Below are 21,785 nucleotides of genomic sequence, written 5' to 3' on the forward strand. Positions count from 1 at the left end.
ACAGGGAGAGAAGGGGGCAGGGAACAAGAAGTAGTTGCTGGTTGCTTGTCCTAAGTGCCTTGACCCGGCAAGCTAGGGTTTCCAACCCGTGATCTCAGCGTTCCAGGTCAGCGCTCTAACCACTGTGCAACCACAGGCCAGGCATTGCGAGCTTCTTGAGGATATTCACTCAACAGCATTACCTAGTGTGTGCTGGTTACTGGGGACAAGAGTGGCAGACAAAGCTTCTACCCTCGGTCTCTGTGTATAAGATTGACACTGAACCAGTCATTTCAAGTGTGCTAAGGAATACGCAGGAAGCATACACGCAGGAGAGAACCCTACTGTGATCCAAGGGCCTTCGCAGAGGAGCGCTAAAGAGTGGCTTGGAGTAAGCTGAGAAAGGAGGAAGTGGGGGATAGGATGGGCGATGGAGTGTTTCAGGCAGAGTGATGAGTAGGCACCGAGTCCTTGGAGATTCAAGAACTGAAGTCCTAGTGAGGCCGAAGGCAGATAGTGAAATGCAGAGTAATGAGTAAGATACAGCTATCTCTGAGTCCTAAAATAGGCCTGGTACAAATTGGCCTCATTAAGTATTTTGGTGAAGTGTCTTTGTACTGTGATGTGCTGCTTCTCACAAGTGTTCAGTCTCACAAACTGCTACCTCTTTGTCAACCTGGCAACCACCCACTCATCCTTGAAGGTCCTTCACATTTATCTCCTCAATGAGGCCTGTACCCAATATCCACTGCCTTCAAGGGAGCTATTCACTTACTCACCATTCTGCCTGAACACCTATTGTTTCCTTTCTGTGTATATATAAAATGTATTTATGTATATTCATATGGTTTTTTTGTTTGTTTTTAGAGCTTTTCTTTTTTTTTAATTTTATTTATTCATTTTTATTATTAGAGAGAGAGGAGAGAGAGAGAGAGAGAGAGAGAGAGGAAAGAGATAGAACAGAGGAGGAGCAGGAAGCATCAACTCCCATATGTGCCTTGACCAGGTAAGCCTGGGGTTTCAAACCGGCGACCTCAGGGTTCCAGGTCGACGCTTTACCCACTGCGCCACCACAGGTCAGGCTGTTGTTTATTTTTTACAGAGACAGAGAGAAAGTCAGAGAGAGGGATCGACAGGGACAGACAGGAATGGAGAGATGAGAAGCATCAATCATTAGTTTTTCGTTGCGCATTGCGACACCTTAGTTGTTCATTGATTGCTTTCTCATATGTGCCATGACCACAGGCCTTCAGCAGACCGAGTAACCCCTTGCTCAAGCCAGCGACCTTGGGTCCAAGCTGGTGAGCTTTTGCTCAAACCAGATGAGCCCGTGCTCAAGCTGGGGTCTCAACCTTGGGGTCGAGAACCTGGGTCTTCCACATCCCAGTCTGACGCTCTATCCGCTGCACAACCGCCTGGTCAGGCTATTCATATGTATTTTTTTTAAATAATCTTTTCTACTAGACCATGAGATTCTCAAGAACAGGAAATGACTCCAATCTAGGTAAATACTTATAAATGGCCCTGGACAGTTTGCTCAGTGGTTTAGAGTGTCAGCCTGGTGTGCAGACATCCTGGGTTTGATCCTCTGTCAAGTCATACATGAGAAGTAACCATATGCTTCTCTACCCCTCCTTTTTCACCTTTTTTTTCTTCTCCCCCTTCTTACCTCCCCATTCTCTCTCTCCACCCCCTCTTCTGCTCCCACAGCCAGTTGCTTGACTAGTTTGAACATGGGTCCCGGGCACTGACGATAGCTTAGTTGGTCCGAGTGCATCAGCCTCAGGTGCTGAAAATAGCTCCATTGATTCTGGTATCGGCCCAAGATGGGGTTGCCAGGTAGATCCCAGTCAGAGCACTCATGTAAGTCTATCTTTCCACTTCTCACTTAAAAAAAAATTACTTGTACATGTTTGCTGAGGATATGGATGGAGTCCTTGTCCACCTTTTCAAAGCATCTGTTCTAAAGCCCTTCCATGGCGGAAGGCCCTTCCAGTAGGAACTTTCTCTGCTTCCAGTCAAGTCTTCTCACTGATTCTCTGAATCAGGGCAAGCAGGCCTTCCTTTTGTTAGAGGTGGGGTTCCAGCCATAATCTGGTACCTGCCTACTTCTCTTCCACCCCTCACACTACATTTTCCCTTGTTTACTTGGCTCCAGCCACACTAGGCTTCTGTTTCTCAAACATGACAAACTTATTCTTACCTTAAGTCCTCTGTGGTTCTGTTTAAAAAATGTTTATTTTATTGACTTTAGAGAGGAAGGGAGAGAACGAGAGACAGAAACATCCATCTTTTTTTTTTTTTTTTTTGTATTTTTCCGAAGTTGGAAACAGGGAGGCAGTCAGACAGACTCCCGCATGCGCCCGACCGGGATCCACCTGGCACGCCCACCGGGGGGCGATGCTCTGCCCATCGGGGGCATCGCTCTGTTGCAACCAGAGCCATTCTAGCGCCTGAGGCAGAGGCCACAGAGCCATCCTCAGCGCCTGGGCCAACTTTGCTCCAATGGAGCCTTGGCTGCGGGAGGGGAAGAGAGAGACAGAGAGGAAGGAGAGGGAGAGGGATGGAGAAGCAGATGGGCACTTCTCCTGTGTGCCCTGGCTGGGAATCGAACCTGGGACTCCTGCACTCCAGGCCGACGCTCTACCACTGAGCCAACTGGCCAGGGCCCCATCTTTTCTTTAAATTTTATTTATTTATTTATTTTTTACAGAGACAGGGAGTGAGTTAGAGAGAGGGATAGACAGGGACAGACAGACAGAAACAGAGAGAGATGAGAAGCATCAATCATTAGTTTTCCATTGCACGTTGCAACACCCTAGTTGTTCATTGATTGCTTTCTCACATGTGCCTTGACCGTGGGCCTTCAGCAGACCAAGCAACCCCCTGCTGGAGCCAGCGACCTTGGGTTCAAGCTGGTGGTCTTTTGCTCAAACCAGATGAGCCTGCACTCAAACTGGTGACCTTGGGGTCTCGAACCTGGGTCCTCTGCATCCCAGTCCGACACTCCATCCACTGCGCCACCGCCTGGTCAGGCGGCCCCATCTTTTCTTGTATGTTCCCTGACCAGGGATCGAACTGGCAACCTCCGTGCTTCAGGATGATGTTCTAACCAACCGAGCTATCCGGCCAGGGCTTTGCTGTAGTTCTGTTTAGAACACTCTTCCTCCAGAGATTCAAATGGTTAACACTTTCTCATCATTCAAGGCATCTCAAATATTATTTTTTCAGAGATGCCTTCCCTGCCCACATTAAAGAAGCCCCCAGCCTAACCACGTGGTGGCACAGTGAATACAGTGTTGGCCTGGGATGCTGAAGACCCAGATTTAAAGTCCGGAGGTCGCTGGCTTGAGTCCAAAGGTCACTGACTTGAAGCCCAAGGTCGCTGGCTTGAGCCCAAGGTCACTGGCTTGAGCAAGGGGTCACTGGCTGAGCTGTAGTCCCCCCTCCCCCAAGTCAAGGCACATATGAAAACAATCAATGAACAACTAAGTGGCACAACTACAAGTTGATGCTTCTCATTCACCCCCCTTCCTGTCTATCCCCCTCCATCTCTAAAATAAAAAAAAGAAGCCCCCCAACACCACTCTGCATTGCATCATCTTGCTCTATTTCCTTCTTGCACCTGTCAGAATCTGAAATTATCTTGTTTATTGTTTACATTTTTACACCCTTAGAAGGACCATAGTAGTCAAATTTTTTGTCTGTTTTGTTCACTACTGAATCTCCAATAACCTAGAATCACGCCAGGCACGTAGTAGGGCTCAATAACTACTTGATGAGAGAATGAACACAATCCAAGTGGCTTTGGGGATCTTGAGTGTGAGTATCCAGATATTTATCACCTTTTTCCAGATCTGGGGAAGAACAAAAGTTTGACCAGAAATATCCCAACTTTCAAATTATGTTGTGGCCTCTGTGGACTGAGGCTCAACTTCGAGTCCTGGCTTCCTGGTATAATCTCCCCTCCCTCCCTCCCGTGAGAGAGTGAGAGAGAGAGAGAGAGACAAGAAAGACGGACAGAGAGATGGAGACAGATGAAATGCATCAACTCATAGTTGCAGTACCTTAAATTGTTCGTTGATTGCCTTCTCATATGTGCCTTGACTAGGAGGCTCCAGCTGAGCCAGTGACCTTGGGCTTCAAGCCAGCGACCTTGGGCTTCAACCCAGCGACTTTTGGACTCAAGCCAGCAAACTCCCCATTCAAGTGGTGACCTCAGGTTTCAAGCCTGGGTCCTCAGCATTCCAGGTCCACGCTCTATCCACAGCGCCACTGCCCGGTCAGGCTAGTGTAACCTCATTTCTGAGAGGTAGTTTGGTGCAATAGAAAGAATATGAGCTGTCGACTCTTACCAGCTATGTGACTTAGGTAAATTATTTAAGCTCTCTAAGCTTTAGTTCCCTCATTTGTCAAAGAGCTATCTTATTGATCCCCATAGAGCTGTTGTAAAGAGGCAAGGTAGGAATTTTAAGCCTTTACGAAACAGTATTTCTCTTTTCTTTCATCATTTCTTAGTTGCTCCATTCATAAATGGGAAAATAGGTATCCTTTTCAAGAGAAATGGAAAATATAGTCCAATTTTTAAATGTTAGGTATAAAAATTTGTAAAAGATCTCTTTATTACTTGAAGTGAATTTTTAAATGTAAAAACACCTTTAGGGTCAAACAAGATACTTCTGTGGACTGGATTTGTCCTGTGAGCAACTATTTCCCACTTAGGTTACTGGGTTGTCAGGGATGCTGAGACCCTTATTGTATCATTTAGGTAAGTTAGTTTATTTCCCAGAACTTAATTAGCCCATCTGTAAAATGGACCCATCATTATGCAGATCAAAAGAGATAAAAACTCATAGATACAGAAAACGGAGAAGGGGGTAGGGGTAAAGAGGAAGAAGGTAAAGAGAGTGATATATATGGTGTCCGAAGGAGACTAGACTTTGGGTGGTGATATTTTACCCCAATACATTTAATTTTAAAAGATCAAGTTCATGAAACGCTTAGCATAACGCTACACGACAGGGCAGCTAATAGCTTTTTGTGGCTGTTGATTTGGAAGGTATTTATTCAAGGAGCAAGATATCCCAGAGAGCAAGAGACCGGAAAAACGACACCGGCAAAGAAGGAAAAAAGCGGAAAAGGAGGGGGAAAAAGAAAAGAAAAGGGGTGAGAACGCAACAGGGTCCGCCCTCCAGGCGGGGCGCCAGCGAGAGGCCCACCACAGGGCTGGAGCGCACGTGGCCTATTTTGGGCGGAGCGGCTGTGTTTGGCCAACGCGGAGACCTCCCAGTGGGCCATAGAGGCGAGCCTTGATGGTAGGTACGTTACAACTGGACTGCGAGGACCTTGAGCGACAAGGTGGCGCAGCCTGGGGTCCTGGGATTACAGGACAGCAGAGGGCGCTGGTACCGGGCTCTCCACCTCCCAGAAGCTGTGCGATTCCGCCGCCTGGGTCCTCTGGGTTTCCTCCCTTAGGGGGCGGGGTTAGATGTCCTGACCAATGACTGGCCGCCCCCGAAGCCCCGCCCTGTCCCCAGGGACTCGGCCTCGCTGAGTGTCCAACCGCCGGGAGCCCTGGTCGGGGGCTTCTCGAGCTCGGAACCTGAGGCCGGTGAGTGCGCGTCCCTCAAGGTCTCCGCCCCGATCCCGCCTCCCGCGGGTGCCCTAGAGCTCGGGGCCGCCAAGCCAGGCGCCGGGGAGTGACTCAGCGCGTGGAGGGTGGAGACTCGTTGGGACTGGAGACTCGACCTGTTCTGGGCCTTGAATGCCGGATGAGTGGGGTGAACGAGTGTCTTCAGACCTGGTGCCGGGGAAGTGCTGATGCCTAGGGCCGAACTGGGGTGGGAGAGGAGAGGCCAGACCCAGAGACCAAGGTCGAACTAGACAAGCCACGGCTGCGCCGCCTTGCCTGGGCCAAGGCCATGGTGTGCTTCTGACCCAGCCGCTTGCTCCAGGACACCAAGATGCCCGGCGAACAGCAGAGAGAGGAGGAGGAGGAGATGCACGAGGAGATGGTGCTGCTGGTGAAGAGTGAGGAGGAGGAGGGTGAGGAGAAGTACGAGGTGGTGAAACTCAAGATCCCCGTGGACAACAAGGAGGTGCGTGCCCCACACCCAGCGGCCCCGTTTCCCCTAACCTGGCCCGGGTTCCGCCTCCACCAGACAGAAGCCAGGGATCCGGCTCCTATTTCCCCGGAATCTCAGATCAGTAATCTGAGGGTTGGCAACCCCTCCTTCTGTCCCACTGCCCGTGCTGCCATCAAACAGATGTCACACCTACCGGGCCATGCTCTGCTCTGTGCTGCGTGCTGGAGAGTAAACGCTATGGTTGGGTCCCCGTGGAACGTGAGGTGTAGCATTGTGAGACTGCTGAGTAACCACGCAGCTACAAGCCTGCGTGATGAGTGCAGGCACCTGCGTGGAAGGCCTGAGCTGGGAACTTAATACAGACTTGGGGTGGGGGAGGGGCCAGGTTAGGCAACAGGAACTCCTGGCTCTTGGTAGCATTTACTGTTCCCCAGACAGTGTTTTCTGCACCTCAGTTCTGTACCTAGGTAGTATTTGTCCCGTTTTACAGGTGAGGTAGCTGAGGCGCAGGGAACTAGACCGTTTGGTGACTGGCCTAAGGTCTCAAAGGGAAGAGAAGGCTGAAGTGGGTGACTACTCCAGGCAGAAGAAATGGGCCTTTCAGTGGCTCAAAGGGAGTGAGGGCAGGGTCAGCCGTGCTGCATCATGAATGAGATGAGGGTGTTTGGCAGGCCACCACCTGAGGGTGATGAAGGTTTAAAGAGAGGAGTTTTCATATCAGAATAGGAGTTAATTTCCCTGTTCAAGACCCGAACTGCCACCACGTCCCAGAACCCTGCAGAACTCCACCCTCAGCCAGTGCAACGCTGCTTATAGCTGGAGAACTCTGGCTGGGTCCGTTTTCTGGGCCCAGATTCTGATTTCTTCCTGCAGAGGAGCCAGTTCCCAGGAAAGAAAGTTCTGCTGCCCCCTGGTGTATGCGGTGGGCCCTGGGGGAGGGGGCTGGCTGCTTTGGCCTCTCCTTCCAGTCAGAATAACTAGTTTGTTGTTCTCAGGCCTCCTTGGCCCAGCGTCCTAGCTTAGTGGGCCTCTTCTGGTCCTGGGGATCTCCTGATCTGCAGAGCTTCGGGTGGATTTCCACCTCCATCATTTACCGGCTGTTCGACCTTAGGCAAGGTTCTTAACCTCCTGTGCCTTACTTTCCTCATTTGTGAAAGGAAAAACATAACAGCATCTACTTCTTGGGGTTTTGAGGATTAAACGAGTTAATACGTGTAAAGAGTTAGAACAGTGTACAGCACATAATAAACACTATGTACATTTTTTTAAAAGTGATAGTAGGAGAGATACAAAGACAGGCTACCATATGCACCCTGACTGGGATCCACCTGGCAACCCCATCTGGGGCTGATGCTAGCTAGCAACCAAGCTATTTTTTTAGCACCTGAGGCGGAGTCTATGTGCTAGAACCAATCAAGCCGAGGCTGTGGGAGGAAAAGAGAAAGACAGAGAGAGAAGGGGGAAGGGGAGGGGTGGAGAAGCAGATGGTCACTTCTCCTGTTGCCCTGACTGGGAATTGAATCTGGACTTTCACACACTGGGTTGACGCTGTATAGCTGAGCCAACTGGCCAGGGCCCTAAGCTTTCCTGGTGATGCCTTCCCAGTACTTTGAGTTGTTTGCCCTCAGTCTGCTGGCTAGGCCTCCATGTTGGTTTCCTCCTTTTTTTTTCTTTTTTCTTTTTTTGGTATTTTTCTGAAGCTGGAAACGGGGAGGCAGTCAGACAGACTCCCACATGCGCCTGACCCACGCCCACCAGGGGGCGATGCTCTGCCCATCCGGGGCGTCGCTCTGTTGCCACCAGAGCCAGTCTAGCGCCTTGAGGCAGAGGCCACGGAGCCATCCCCAGCACCCGGGCCATCTCTGCTCCAGTGGAGCCTTGGCTGCAGGAGGGGAAGAGAGAGACAGAGAGGAAGGAGAGGGGGAGGGGTGGAGAAGCAGATGGGCGCTTCTCCTGTGTGCCCTGGCCAGGAATCGAACTCGGGACTTCTGCACACCAGGCCGACGCTCTACCACTGAGCCAACCGGCCAGGGCTGGTTTCCCCTTTCACCCCTAGCCCCAGAATTCATGTCCAAAAAGACCTCTGATAAAAATGAGTTGAAAAATCTCTAGCCTGACCAGGTAGTGGCACAGTAGATAGAATGTTGGCCTGGGATGCTGAGAACTTAGAAGATTCATTGGCGACCTTGGGGCTTGAGCCTGGGACCTCAGCATCCCAGGTTGACACTTTATCCACTGCACCACCACTGGTCAGGCTCAGGGTTTTTTTTAGGGAGTGAGGGAGAGACAGGAAGGGAGAGAGATGTGAAGCATAAGCTCATAGTTGCAGCATCTTGGTTGTTCATTGATTGCTTTCTCACATGTGCCTTGACTGGGGCTCTCCAGCTAAGCCAGTGACATTTGGGCTTAAGCCAGTGACCATGAGGTCATGTGTATGACCCACACTCAAGCCAGTGGCCCTGCGCTCAAGCCAGCAACCTCAGGGTTTCAAACCTGGAACCTCAGTGTCCCAGGTTGATGCTCTATCCACTGTGCCACCTCCCGATCAAGTTTAGTTTTGTCAATTATCAAAGGATAACACCTGACTCAAGGGGGTGACAGGAAGATTTAATACAATAATGAACATAAAATAGCACTGTTGATGCTTTACATGTATTGTCGGTATCGCTGTTATCATTATATATACTGTTGAAGCCAGAGTTCCCTTACCTAGTCACTAATTTCCCACACAGCCTTCTGGCCAATTTCTGAATTTACTGCCTTTTTACAAAGAATCTTCAAGGCCTCGATGTTGTCTTTCTTGCAACTTAAGAAAGTAAGGCCTTACCTTCTCGCTGTCATTCTCCCTCTCTGGACCTGTTTCTTTATCTATAAAATAAGAATATGATAACTTTGTGGAGATTGAATATGGGGAGAAGCTAACTTGTTTTGTCCTTAACATGTACCAGGTATAAACCATTTGGTCATGAATTGCTTGGCCCACAGTAGATATTCACCATCGCTTTTGCTGGGATGATCCTTTTCTAAGAAGGGAACAATATGTCCTCACTATTTCTCTTCCATCTACTACTGTTAATACAAATACAATGTTAATACTGTCAATACATTTTCCCTTTACCTGCCTTTTACAAAGCATTCCTCTTCCTTTTCTCATTTTAACTTTAGAAGCCCAAACTTTATGAAATTGGCTCATTTTTAGTTCAGGTTTCAGAACTGTATTTGGGTTTACTTTTGCCTTCATCACAGCTTTAAAAATGGTGGGTGCTGGCCTGGCCTGGCCTGGCCTGACCTGTGGTGGCGCAGTAGATAAAAGCGTTAACCTGGAACGCTGAGGTCGCTGGTTCAAAACCCTGGGCTTGCCTGGTCAAGGAACGCACGGGAGTTGATGCTTCCTGTTCCCCCCCATTTCTCTCTCCCCTCTCTCTAAAATAAATAAATAAAAGCTAAAAAAAAATGGTGCTGGATATTAAAAATTTATTAAAATGTTTGGGGGTGGTCCTGCCAGAGCTTCTAAAACACCATCCTCTCCTGTCTCACTGGCGGCCTCTCATCGTAGGGCAGCAGTTCTCTCTGCCCATTCCCTGGGGATCCTCCTTCAGTCTCAAAGCTTTAAAAGTCATCTATAGGCCGGTGGCCTCCCAATGAGAACATCTTTAGTCTAAGCCTATCTCCTGAGCTACAGATGTATGGAGAATTGTAGATATGATCGGAAAGAGATCTTACCTTTCAGCTTGCTCCTCCCACCATCCTGTTTGCACAGGGCAGCTCCACAAGCCTTGGAGTAATTCTGACGCTTTTCTTTACATCCCATATCTAATCTATTTATCAAATCTGTTGTCTCAAATAGCAAAAACATATTCAGAAGCAGAACACTTCTCCCCCCCTTCACTTTTCACCCGTCACCTGGATCTGAGCCACTGTCTTTTCTTGCCAGATGGCTGCAGTAAGTAACCTCCTCCCTGGGCTCCTGCTTCAGCCCTCTCTCCTTCAACCCCAGATGGAGGCTTTTAAAATGAGCCTGATCTGGTCATGTTTTCGCTCAGAACGGTCTAATGTCTCCTTTAGTGGTGCACCATCTCTTTCCTATTACAAGGCTTGTCCCCTCCAGGACCATCCCATCGATTCCACTCCCTCCCATAAATTCTGCCCTAGTACTTTTCCCATTCCTGAAACTTAACTGGTAAAAAACCTGCTTCTGGGTTCTGCTGTTCCCTCTGTAGCCTGCTTTCTTACCTCCCTTAGGTTCTGGCTCATGTAACATCCGTATTTTCTTAACCTTAAATGTCCAGCATCTCCCCAATATGCACACTCCTTATTCATTCTTCCTGAAAATGGAATTTAAAAAATTTAATACTGAATTCCTAGTGGCTAGAACAGAGGCTGGCACATTGCGTGCCATTAATAAATATCTGTTGACTTGATAAATAGCTGGAATGACACTGGGCATTGTGATATGGGCATTAATGCATTATCTAATTTAATGCACACAGCTGTCCTTAAGGCAGGCAGGGACCCTTGCTTTCCTGTTTTACACACAGAAACAGAATGCAGCTTGTGGAGAACCAGGCATGTGGCTCCTGGGCCTATACGTCACTATTGACCTGTCCTCTTCTCCCCGCAGGTCCCAAGTGAGGCGCCAGCGCCACCTGCCGACCCAGCACGCCCACACGCATGCCCGGACTGCGGCCGTGCTTTTGCGCGCCGCTCCACACTAGCCAAGCATTCGCGCACGCACACCGGCGAGCGGCCCTTCACATGCACCGAGTGTGGCCGGGGCTTCACACAGAAGTCTGCGCTGACAAAACACAGCCGCACGCACACCGGAGAGCGGCCCTACGAGTGCCCGGAGTGCGACAAGCGCTTTTCGGCCGCCTCCAACCTACGCCAGCACCAGCGGCGCCACACTGGCGAGAAGCCGTACGCATGCGCGCAGTGCGGCCGCCGCTTTGCGCAGAGCTCCAACTACGCGCAGCACCTGCGCGTGCACACTGGCGAGAAGCCGTACGCCTGCCCTGACTGCGGACGCGCCTTCGGCGGCAGTTCGTGCCTGGCGCGCCACCGACGCACGCACACGGGCGAGCGGCCGTACGCATGCGCTGACTGCGGCACGCGCTTCGCGCAGAGCTCGGCGTTGGCCAAGCACCGGCGGGTGCACACAGGCGAGAAGCCGCACCGCTGTGCGGTGTGCGGCCGACGCTTCGGCCATCGCTCCAACCTGGCGGAGCACGTGCGCACGCACACTGGTGAGCGGCCCTACCCGTGCAGCGAGTGCGGCCAGCGCTTCCGCCTCAGCTCTCACTTCATCCGCCACCGTCGCTCGCATGTCCGGCGTGGTCTCTACATCTGCGTTGCCTGTGGCCGAAACTTCAAGCTGCTCCCTGGCGCTTCAGCCATCACTGCCCCTGAGCGCTGCCTGGAATGTGAGCGGGATGCTGGTGTCTGGCTGGGGAGAGACACACCAGGGTCCTGACCCCGAGGGACTGAATTAACTTGGACAATGACCCCCCCTCCCGTTACCCTGGTAGGAAATGGGGGGATAACAGGTGTGGCAGTTCTGGACCTGCGGGACGTGCGAATCCCCTACCAGCGTCCTGGGAAACTGGTCACCTGCCTGTCATTACAAATCCTCTGCCCATGTTAGTGAATAAAGTATTATATACTCGCTCCACCCGTGCCTGTGAATGAGGTGAGAAGAAAAGCAAATTGGGTTTTCTCCCGGCTTTGGTGACTTAACTGTCACGTAATCAAGTAAGGATGTAAGTCCAAAAGGGTCTGACCTGTGCTGACACACGGGGGGTTGATATGGTTGGAAACTCCAGGCTTCCTAGGTCAAGGCATCTACAAATGCTTCTCACTCCCTCGCTTCCCCTAGCCCCTTCCTCCACCTCTGAAAAATCAATAAAATCTTAAAAGAAAAATGCCTAAATGGGTTCCTGGAACTGGGTTTGTGTGTGTGTGTGGTCGGTCATCTCACATTTGACTCGGTTAAGTCCTCACACCTCAGATCTGGAAGGGTCCATAAATACAGCACATTTGTGATCAAACAAGCATTGCACTCCTCAGAGCTTTTGTGAGCAGCCAAGAACATCATGGAGCTCAGTGAAGAGATAAACATTACACTTAAAAAACTTTTAGCCTGACCAGGTGGTGGTGCACTGGATAGAGCGTCGGACTGGGATACAAAAGGACCCAGGTTTGAGACCCTGAGGTCGCCAGCTTGAGTGGGGGCTCATCTGGCTTGAGCAATGAGCTCTCCAGCTTGGACCCACGGTCGCTGGCTCCAGCAGGGGGTTACTCAGTCTGCTGAAGGCCCACGGTCAAGGCACATGTGAGAAAGCAATCAATGAACAACTAATAAGTCGCAACGAGAAACTGATGATTGATGCTTCTCATCTCTCTCCGTTCCTATCTGTCTGTCCCTGTCTATCTCTGCCTCTGTAAAAAAAAAAAAATTAAAAAAACAAAACTTTTAACTGTGTTAAAAGGTTTTTCTCCATATTCTTATTAGCTAACTTCATCCTCAACATCCCAGAGTTAGATAAATCTTATCTATTTCTGCAGATGAGTAAATCGGTACCGACGGCCAGTGAATGGTAGAGCAGGGGCAAGCAAACAGGCATGTGCAGTCCACTGTCATTGGAACTGTCTCGGGGGAAGTTGTTGGTTAACTCAGTCTTGGGATTTAGAGAAGTCCTTGGAGGTGGTAAGTTTAGGCTGGACCTGAAGGCTAAAAGAGAGATGGGTTTGAGGAATTCCGGAGAAAGCCCCTGAAACTGCATGCCAGACTTGGAGCTTGCAGACATTCCCTGGGGTGGAAGGTAAGGACACATCAAGGTTGACAGGAGATAGACCACTGGGGGTTGTAGAAGGCAGGTGAAAGGACCCAAGGCAGCAAAGAAGCCTTAAGGGACAACAGGGAGGGATGGAGTGGACATACTAACGAGCTAAAATTCTGGGGATGAGGGAGATGAGGCTGACTTCATTTCTTAGCTTGAATGATGGCTGTTGGTGTCACTGAGATGATATGGGATGAGTAGGGCAGTTAAAGTGGTAGCATTTTTTAAAAATCTATTTGAAAGGGCAAGGGAGAGAATATTAACTTGTTTCACTTCTTTCTGCATTCATTGCTTTTTGTGTGTGACAGAGGGACAGACAAGAAGGGAGAGAGATGAGAAGCATCAATTCATTGTAGCACCTTAGTTGTTCACTGATTGCTTTCTCATATATGCCTTGATAGGTGGGAGGGGGTAACAGCAGAGCGAGTGACCCCTTGCTCAAGCCAGCAACCATGGGGTCATGTCTACGATTCCATGCTCAAGCCAGCAACCCTGCACTCAAGTCGGCGACCTTGGGGTTTTGAATCTGGGTCCTCTGTGTCCCAGTCCGACTCTCCACTCACTGGGCCACCACCTAGTCATGCACACGGATTTTTTAAAAAGATTTTTCAGAGAGAAACATTGATTTGTTGTTCCATTTATATATTCATTGGTTGACTCTTGTATGACCAGAACTGGAACCCACAACATTGGTATATAGAGACAACACTTGAACCAACTGAGCTCCTGGGCCAGGGCAGTGGCAGCAATTGTTACACCCAGTGTGGACATGGTGAATGTGAGGTAAATGTGGAGGGGTCAGGGAGGAATTTGGAAATAGCTTGGGGATGTCAGGTCTGGAATGCCTGATACTTACTTGTCCAGACGGGTACACAAGAACTGTGAAAGAACTGCCAGAGGTAGGCAGAAAACCACAAGTGTTTTGGTTGGGAAATCTAGAGGAAAGTGTTTCAGAGAGTGGTCAGCTCAGTCAGGTTCTGCTCTGGTGTCCACTGTAGGAGTTCGGGGGAGTGGTGAGCAGTTTCAGTGGAGGGGTGGGGTGAATGCCAACCTTGAGTGGGTTAGGGTAGAAATGGGAGGATGAGGAAGCAGAGTGGATGGGTGTACCAAACCCTTCTAAGAGGCTTGGCTGTGAAAGGAATGTTGAAAGTATGTTGTCAGTTTTGTCTATAGCAGGGGTCGGGAACCTGTGGCTCACGAGCCAGATGTGGCTCTTTTGATGGCTGCATCTGGTTTTCTGTTTCCCTCAGAATAAAGTCTCAGCTCCTAAGCCTGGCGTTCAAAGCTCTACACCAGGGGTAGGGAACCTATGGCTTGCGAGCCAGATGTGGCGCTTTTGATGGCTGCATCTGGCTCACAGACAAATCTTTAATAAAAAAGTTAAAAATATAAAACATTCTCATGTATTACAATCCATTCATTTCCTACCGCTCATGTTCATGGTTGCGGGTGGCTGGAGCCAATAACAGCTGTCCTCTAGGACAACACCAAATTTTTATTGGATAATGCCAAATGTACACGGGTTGTTGTATGGCTCTCACGGAATTACATTTTAAAATATGTGGCGTTCATGCCTCAGCCAAAAAATTTCCCGACCCCTGGTCTATAGCAAGGAGACTCAATTTATGTGTGCTGGTGGGAAGAGCTAATAGAAGAGAAATTGATTTTATAGAGGGGAGATGAGGATATTGACCAAGAAGTGGGAATGAAATCACACCGGTAAGGACAAGGCTCCAGCCATCACGGGTGGGAGAAGCCAGGTGGTTTTGGGAACGCAAAGTTGAAGCAGCTCCGATCTGGATAGTTTTACCTGGGAAGTAAGAAAGGTCTGGTCAAGAGGGATAAGCTCATAAAAGGAATTACTATCTTTAGGTGTAGAGGTGGAATGAGAAATCGGTCTTGGGAGGGCAAGGAGGGGGCAAGAGGCCCAAGCTCAAGTGAAGTGGAAGCCCTGTTCTGTTCCACACAGAGACCTGACCCTGGTTTGTGCTGAGGCCTGACACTCAGTCCTGGACCCAGACCGACCGTAACTGTTGACATTTCCTGCCCTGGGCCCCTGAAAGTTTCGAGTTGAAGACAGATAATGACAAACTTAAGTACCTACTATGTGCCAGGCACTGTGCTAAGTATACTCTGCTTATGATAATAACTCACTAAAACTTTACAACCCTATCAGATAGATACTATTTATTCCCATTTAGATGAGGAAACTGATAATTATTACCAATGTGACAAGGGTCAAAGATACCATGTGAACCCTCCTGACCTGACTCCAAAATCTAGAGTCAAAATCTGGGCTCTTAATACTATGCACAGCCTCCAGTCTGTTAGAGGCCCTGATGGGAAAGGCCTGCAGGAGATCCAGCAGAGAACCTGCTAGAAGTCAGATCTCTGCCCTGCGAGGGGATGTACAACAGAGAAACGTGAGCTGGGCTCAGAGGCAGCCCTGTGCCCCACTCTGGCACCTGCTGACACAGAACCTCCCAGCCGCCCAGGAAGAATCCAGTTTCCTGAACAAAACTTTTATTGAATGAAGAGCACCGAGAGGCTATCTAGCACAGGTTCTTGAGCCTCGACCTCAGTAGGCCGCAGGCTGGTGGTCTGTTAGGTAAGGACCAGGATGGGTTCCATGTCCGGGCCACCGTCTGTTCCTCAGATGCCATGCTGAGTTGCAGCTCCTGGGCCCGTGTTTCTAGGTTGAGACCTGGTCCGAGGACTCACAGAGAAGGTCTACTGTCCCCACGGTCTGGCCTTCAGAGGCGGCCCCATGGGGCAGGTCCGTATACTTGCGGGAAGAGCCGCGGGACAGATGTGCAGGGTAGCGTCGCCGGTTGATGTCCATCTTGGAGAGCACCGCCTGGGGCAGGTCCACACAGCAGCGGGCCGCTAATGCTACCAGGTAGATGAGGACGTCACTAAGCTCCTCCTGCAGGGCTGCCCGTTCCTTGGGGGGCCAGGCTTGTGGGCCAGGTTCCTCATCGGGCTTCCACTGACTGGGGGTGGGACACACAGGCACACACACAGGTGCTAGCTAGGACAACGGGCTCCGCCGCTCAGAGCACCCCTGTCCTTGCAGCAATGAACTCCCACCTCCTAGAGATGTCCTCCAGGGACAATTCAACCCTCCTGGGCCCTGGGTAGAATCAGGGTTGGGGAGAGACCCCAACAGATGACTCATTCAACCTCTGTATCCCCACCTGAGTCAGAGTTGGCAAGAGATCGTTTCATTTGTCAAGACTCAATTCTTCTCTCTAATCCTGGCCACTCCCCCTCCAGACTAGATCTTAAACCTGGAGACCACTGAGGATGCCTGCTATCTCACCTACTCTTGCACAGTACCGTGTTATTTATTCATTCATTCATTTTAGAGAGGAGAGACAGGAAGGGAGACAGAGAGGGAGAGGGAGAGGGAGAGGGACAGAGAGAGGGAGAGAAGGGGGGAGGAGCAGGAAGCAAAGAAGCATCAACTCCCATATGTGTCTTGACCAGGTAAGCCCAGGGTTTTGAACCAGCGACCTCAGCATTTCCAGATCAACGCTTTATCCACTGCGCCACCATGGGTCAGGCTGCCAGTACCATCTTTTTTTTTTTTTTTTAATTCGTATTTATTGATTTTAGAGAGAAAGGAAGGGAGGGGGAGAGAGAGAGAGAGAGAGAGAGAGAGAGAGAGAGAGAGAGAGAGAAAGACAGGGACAGGAACATCAATCTGTTCCTCTATGTGCCTTGACTGAGGATTGAACCAGCAACCTCTGTGCTTCAGGATGATGCTCTAACCAACCAAGCTATCTGGCCAGGGCACCACTGCATTTGGTCCCTCTCCTAAAACTCCCCTAGCTGTGTTGGAATAAAATCTAAAGTCCTCCAGGTCCTGCATGAGTCAATTTCTGCCTCTTCCAATGTCATTATCCATTACTCTCCCTAACTCCCCACTTAAATCACTCGGCCTTTTGTCTTGTCAACAGGTCAAACGTCACAGGGCCTGTGCACTTACTGCTCCCTTTGCCCTGAGGGATCCTCCCCCTGCTTCTCCAGAGCTTTCCTACAGATGGCTCCTTCCTGTCGCTCAGGTCAGCTCAGGTGACACCTCTTCAGAAAAGCCTTCCCTATTTCCTTCTTTCCCACTGCCTTATGTTATTGTCTTCACAGAACTTATCACAATTCCTGATCTTTAAAAATTAGTTTGCTTATCGGACATGATTGATTAGCTCAGTTGTTTAGAGCGTCATTCTGATATCTCAAGATGGCAAGTTTGATCCCAAGTAAGGGCACATACAAGAAGCAACCAGTGAATGCCCAGCTAAATGGAACAAACCAATCAATGTTTCTCTCGCTCTCTTCCCCTTTTTCCTGGAGAGCAGGGACTATCAAGTCATCTCTGCATCCCCAGCACCAGGGACAGCCTGGCAGTGAGTGAGAAGAGGAAATGGAATCCATGCATATTTGATCAAATAAATCCTCCCACCCTCCCACCCCCACCGCAACACAAACACTCTTCCAGGAAGCTTTTCATCTACTCACAAGAGTTCTGCCAGCTCCCCCACTTCCCCCACCAAGGCCAGGAGGAGGTTCCGAGGCTGGTGAAACCGGTCCCAGCCTCTTTCAGAGGCAAACTCAGCTTGGAGGCGGCGGCTGGTATAGGAGAAAGGGGTGGAAGCCCAGGTCCCAGGGTTAGAAGATGGGGAGTAGATGCAGGGCCCAGGCTGGCGGCTCAGTGGTGTGTAGTGGGGGCATGGGTTTCCGATGGGATTCTGCGACTAACTCCTTGGATGGCTTTAAACAAATCTTGTCTTTTCTTTGGGACTATAAAACAGGCACGCCTCTACACAGACCCTAAACCAGTGGTCAGGAACCTATGGCTCACGAGCCAGATGTGGCTCTTTTGATGGCTGCATCTGGCTCGCAGACAAATCTTTAATAAAAAAAATGTTAAAAATATAAAACATTCTCATGTATTACAATCCGTTCATTTCCTCCGCTCATGTTCATGATTGCGGGTGGCTGGAGCCAATCACAGCTGTCTTCCGGGACAACACCAAATTTTTATTGGATAATGCCAAACGTACACAGGTCGTTGTATGGCTCTCATGGAATTATATTTTATTTATTTATTTATTTATTTATTTAAATTTATTCATTTTTAGAGAGGAGAAAGAGAGACAGAGAGGGAGAGAGAGACATAGAGAGAGAAGGGGGAGGAGCTGGAAGCATCAACTCCCATATGTGCCTTGACCAGGCAAGCCCAGGGTTTCGAACTGGCGACCTCAGCACTTCCAGGTCAACGCTTTATCCACTGCGTCACCACAGGTCAGGCTCATGCAATTACATTTTAAAATATGTGGCGTTCATGGCTCTCTCAGCCAAAAAGGTTCCCGATCCCTGCCCTAAACCCTATCAAACCCTACCAACACCTGGCCCTGGCTGGTTGGCTCAGTGATGGAGTGTCGGCCTGGCATGTGGGAGTCCCAGGTTCGATTCCCGGCCAGGGTACACAGGAGAAGCGCCCATCTGCTTCTCCACCCCTCCCCCTCTCCTTCTTCTCTGTCTCTCTCTTCCCCTCCCGCAGCCGAAGCTCCATTGGAGCAAAAAGATGGTCCCGGCGCTGGGGATGGCTTCTTGGCCTCTGTCCCAGGCTCTAGAGTGGCTCTGGTCGCGACAGAGCGACGCCCCGGATGGGCAGAGCATCGCCCCCTGGTGGGCGTGCCGGGTGGATCCCGGTCGGGCGCATGCGGGAGTCTGTCTGACTGCCTCCCCGTTTCCAGCTTCAGAAAAAACAAAACAAAACAAAACAAAAAAACCCTACCAACACCCTCTTTTCCATCTCACCTCCTGCTACCGCTTCTGCAGTGTCCTCCACCTCGCATATCCCTATCTCTTCATGTCTAACTTCTGTGTTCTTTACAGAGACTTTGCAAGGTCCACTGGCACTTCCCCTAAGAAGCCTTTCTGGGTTTCCTCCAGCAAGAAATTGAAATGTAGAAACACCATACCCTTGAATACAGGGCTAGTTTTGCAAGATTTGCAGATCTATATTTAAAGAGTTGTGTAAAACCATAATGTTAGGTCATAAATGTTCCCAGCTGTATCCAGGTTTAGTAAGGCTCTCAGGACGTTATTTTGCAAGATGCTGCCTCAACAGACTTTGTAAAAGGTCAGTCAGGGCCCTGGCCGGTTGGCTCAGCGGTAGAGCATCGGCCTGGCGTGCGGGGGGACCCGGGTTCGATTCCTGGCCAGGGCACATAGGAGAAGCGCCCATTTGCTTCTCTACCCGCCCCCCCACTTCCTCTCTGTCTCTCTCTTCCCTTCCCGCAGCCAAGGCTCCATTGGAGCAAAGATGGCCCGGGCACTGGGGATGTCTCCTTGGCTTCTGCCCCAGGCGCTAGAGTGGCTCTGGTCGAGGCAGAGCGACGCCCCGGAGGGGCAGAGCGACGCCCCGGAGGGGCAGAGCATCGCCCCCTGGTGGGCGTGCCGGGTGGATCCCGGTCGGGCGCAATGCGGGAGTCTGTCTATCCCCGTTTCCAGCTTCAGAAAAATACAAAAAAAAAAAAATTAAAAAAAAAAAAGGTCAGTCAGATAACCGGGCACATCCTTCTGCTTTTTGTAAAATGCCTCTGTGAGCAGTCAGTCCCTGGGACTATTCCAAAAATAACCTTAGCTTAAAAAAGCCTGTTCGGCCTGACCTGTGGTGGCGCAGTGGATAAAGCGTCGACCTGGAAATGCTGAGGTCGCCGGTTCAAAACCCTGGGCTTGCCTGGTCAAGGCACATATGGGAGTTGATGCTTCCTGCTCCTCCCCCTTCTCTCTCTCTCTCTGTTTCTCACTCTCCTTTCTAAAATGAATAAATAAAATAAATTTAAAAAAAAAAAAAAAAAAAGCCTGTTCGCCTCCGGAAAACTGCTTTGGCTACATGCTCACTTCCCGCTTCTTGTTTTGCCTTTAAAAGCAAACCCCTGAGTTCGTTTGGGGCGCGAGATTTGACTGACTTAGGTCTGTGTGCTGTCGCCGGCTTAAACATAAAGGCTATTTTGATCATTTAATCCTCGCTGTCCAGATACAACAAAATTATGCCTGCCCCCTGCCACCCCTGGAGGGCAGAGGCAGGAGCAGCCCCGGACCCCGTATTTTCTCCGGGCGTCATCATTTCCCGGACCTCAGGTGCGCACTGCTAAGCCCACTTTGCATGAGGTTAGAAGGCTCGCCCGAGATCAGACAGCAGAGCTGGGACAGGGGCCCAGCTGCTAGCCAGCCTTCTTCCCGACCACGTGGAGGGGCTCTCCCCAATAAAAGGGGGCTATTTCCCCAGCGCGTGGGCAAGGACGACTTACATGTCCTCGAGCGTGGGCTCCGGGCTGAAGCTGAAGGGGCCGGCCGCATCAGTGCCCTCTCCTCCCGTGTCCCCTCGCTTCTCCCCACCCACAGAGGACATGCCGCCACGGCGCTGCGGTCCACCCCGCACTGAAGAACCCGCGCCCGCTCGGAGCCCGCCTGCAGAGGCCCTGACCAATCGGCCACCGGCGTTAGCGATCGGCGCGGACCGGACCAATAGGAGCAGGCTTCGGGCGTGCGCTCGCAGGTCTCTGCCCTCGAATTCTTCAGTGTTGGCCAAGCATCTTAAAGCTGGAGGAGCCAGGTTCCAGCAGGGGCGGAGACAGAGTGAGGGGGCGGAGACAGAGTGAGGGGGCGGGGAGAGCGCAGGCGCGTCACTTCCCTCCGGGCGCCGACGGCCAAAGGGAAATGACTGGGCGGGAGGGGGCGTGGCGCTCCGTGGAGAACCGCAGAAATGGAGGGTTTAATTTAAGCCAGAGAAGGGACAAGAATATTTCCAGAGCCCTGGCCAGATGGCTCCATTGGTTGGAGCATTGTCCAGAAGCACAGACGTTGCCCCTTGGATCCCCGGTCAGGGCACATGCAGGGACCGATTCATGTTCCTGTCTCTGTCTCCCCCTTCCTCTCTTGTTAAAATCAATAAATAAAAATTAAAAAAAAAAAAGAAAAAATAATACTTCTAGAATACACCGGGGCTCTAGGAACGAACTGGAACACGGGTAGCTGTTGTAAGCATTTTACATGTTTAATCCTTGCAGCCATTTAATTCTCACGACAACCTTATGAGCTAGGTAAAATGATCATCATCTCATCTTCATTTTACAGATAAGGAACCTGAGACTTTGAGTAATTTAACTCAAACAGGCTAGTAAAGTGGTAGCCAGATTTCAAATCTGGACAGTTTGGCCCCAGAGTCTGTTTGGCCTACGCTTAATTGCCTCAAATGATGATAAGTACCTCAGAAACAAAATTTAAATGTATTTAAACAGTATGAAAAGTAGGGGCGGCCTGACCTGTGGTGGCGCAGTAGATAAAGCGTCGACTTGGAAATGCTGAGGTCGCCGGTTCAAAACCCTGGGCTTGCCTGGTCAAGGCACATATGGGAGTTGATGCTTTCAGCTCCTCCCCCCTGTCTTTCTCTCTCCCTCTCTCTCTCCTCTCTAAAATGAATAAATAAAAATTAAAAAAAAACTTTGACATTTAGAAAAAAAAAAAAAAAGAAGGGGCAACTTGAGATTGCATGGTCCTGGGAAGATGTGGTAAGCAGTATTGACTGCCTACCAACTGCCCTTTTCACACTTCCGTTTTTGCAGAACACTGGGGACCACCCTTCTCTACTTAATTTATCTGTGGCCCCGTTGTCCTGCCATTGATGGTTTTATGGGTGACCATGTGGCTTAGTTCCTGACAATGAGGGGTTAAGGAAGTCTGTTAGAGACTTCTGGGAAAGGGTCTTCGTTTTTTGTTTTTTTAGATTTTATTTGTTTATTTTGAGAGACAGAAAGAGAGAGAAGGGGGGGAGGAGCAGGAAGCATCAACTCCCATCCATATATGCCTTGAC

General features: G+C 50.2%; 2 protein-coding genes across 4 annotated transcripts; one reads left to right on the plus strand and one right to left on the minus strand.

Moving 5' to 3' along the window:
- The first annotated feature begins 5,096 nt into the window (after positions 1 to 5,096).
- On the plus strand, positions 5,097 to 11,817 carry ZNF771 (zinc finger protein 771). 3 transcript variants are annotated; one of them, XM_066383273.1, is made up of 3 exons: positions 5,097 to 5,294; positions 5,934 to 6,077; positions 10,687 to 11,817. In XM_066383273.1, the coding sequence occupies exons 1-3, from the start codon at positions 5,292 to 5,294 to the stop codon at positions 11,533 to 11,535; spliced, it is 996 nt and encodes a 331-aa protein (XP_066239370.1). In that variant the 5' UTR covers positions 5,097 to 5,291; the 3' UTR covers positions 11,536 to 11,817. The 3 variants fall into 3 exon arrangements, with proteins under 3 accessions (XP_066239370.1, XP_066239372.1, XP_066239371.1); XM_066383275.1 differs by having other exon boundaries at positions 5,098 to 5,298; XM_066383274.1 differs by lacking the exon at positions 5,097 to 5,294 and adding an exon at positions 5,341 to 5,590.
- A 3,585-nt stretch (positions 11,818 to 15,402) lies between these two features.
- Positions 15,403 to 20,469, minus strand: LOC136403915 (dCTP pyrophosphatase 1-like). Its single transcript, XM_066383278.1, has 3 exons — positions 20,224 to 20,469; positions 17,420 to 17,530; positions 15,403 to 15,894 (listed from the first exon to the last, which is right to left on the minus strand). The coding sequence occupies exons 1-3, from the start codon at positions 20,322 to 20,324 to the stop codon at positions 15,594 to 15,596; spliced, it is 513 nt and encodes a 170-aa protein (XP_066239375.1). The 5' UTR covers positions 20,325 to 20,469; the 3' UTR covers positions 15,403 to 15,593.
- Positions 20,470 to 21,785: the final 1,316 nt, after the last annotated feature.

The sequence above is a fragment of the Saccopteryx leptura genome, chromosome 4, assembly GCF_036850995.1.
Source record: "Saccopteryx leptura isolate mSacLep1 chromosome 4, mSacLep1_pri_phased_curated, whole genome shotgun sequence".
Taxonomy (NCBI): Eukaryota; Metazoa; Chordata; class Mammalia; order Chiroptera; family Emballonuridae; genus Saccopteryx; species Saccopteryx leptura.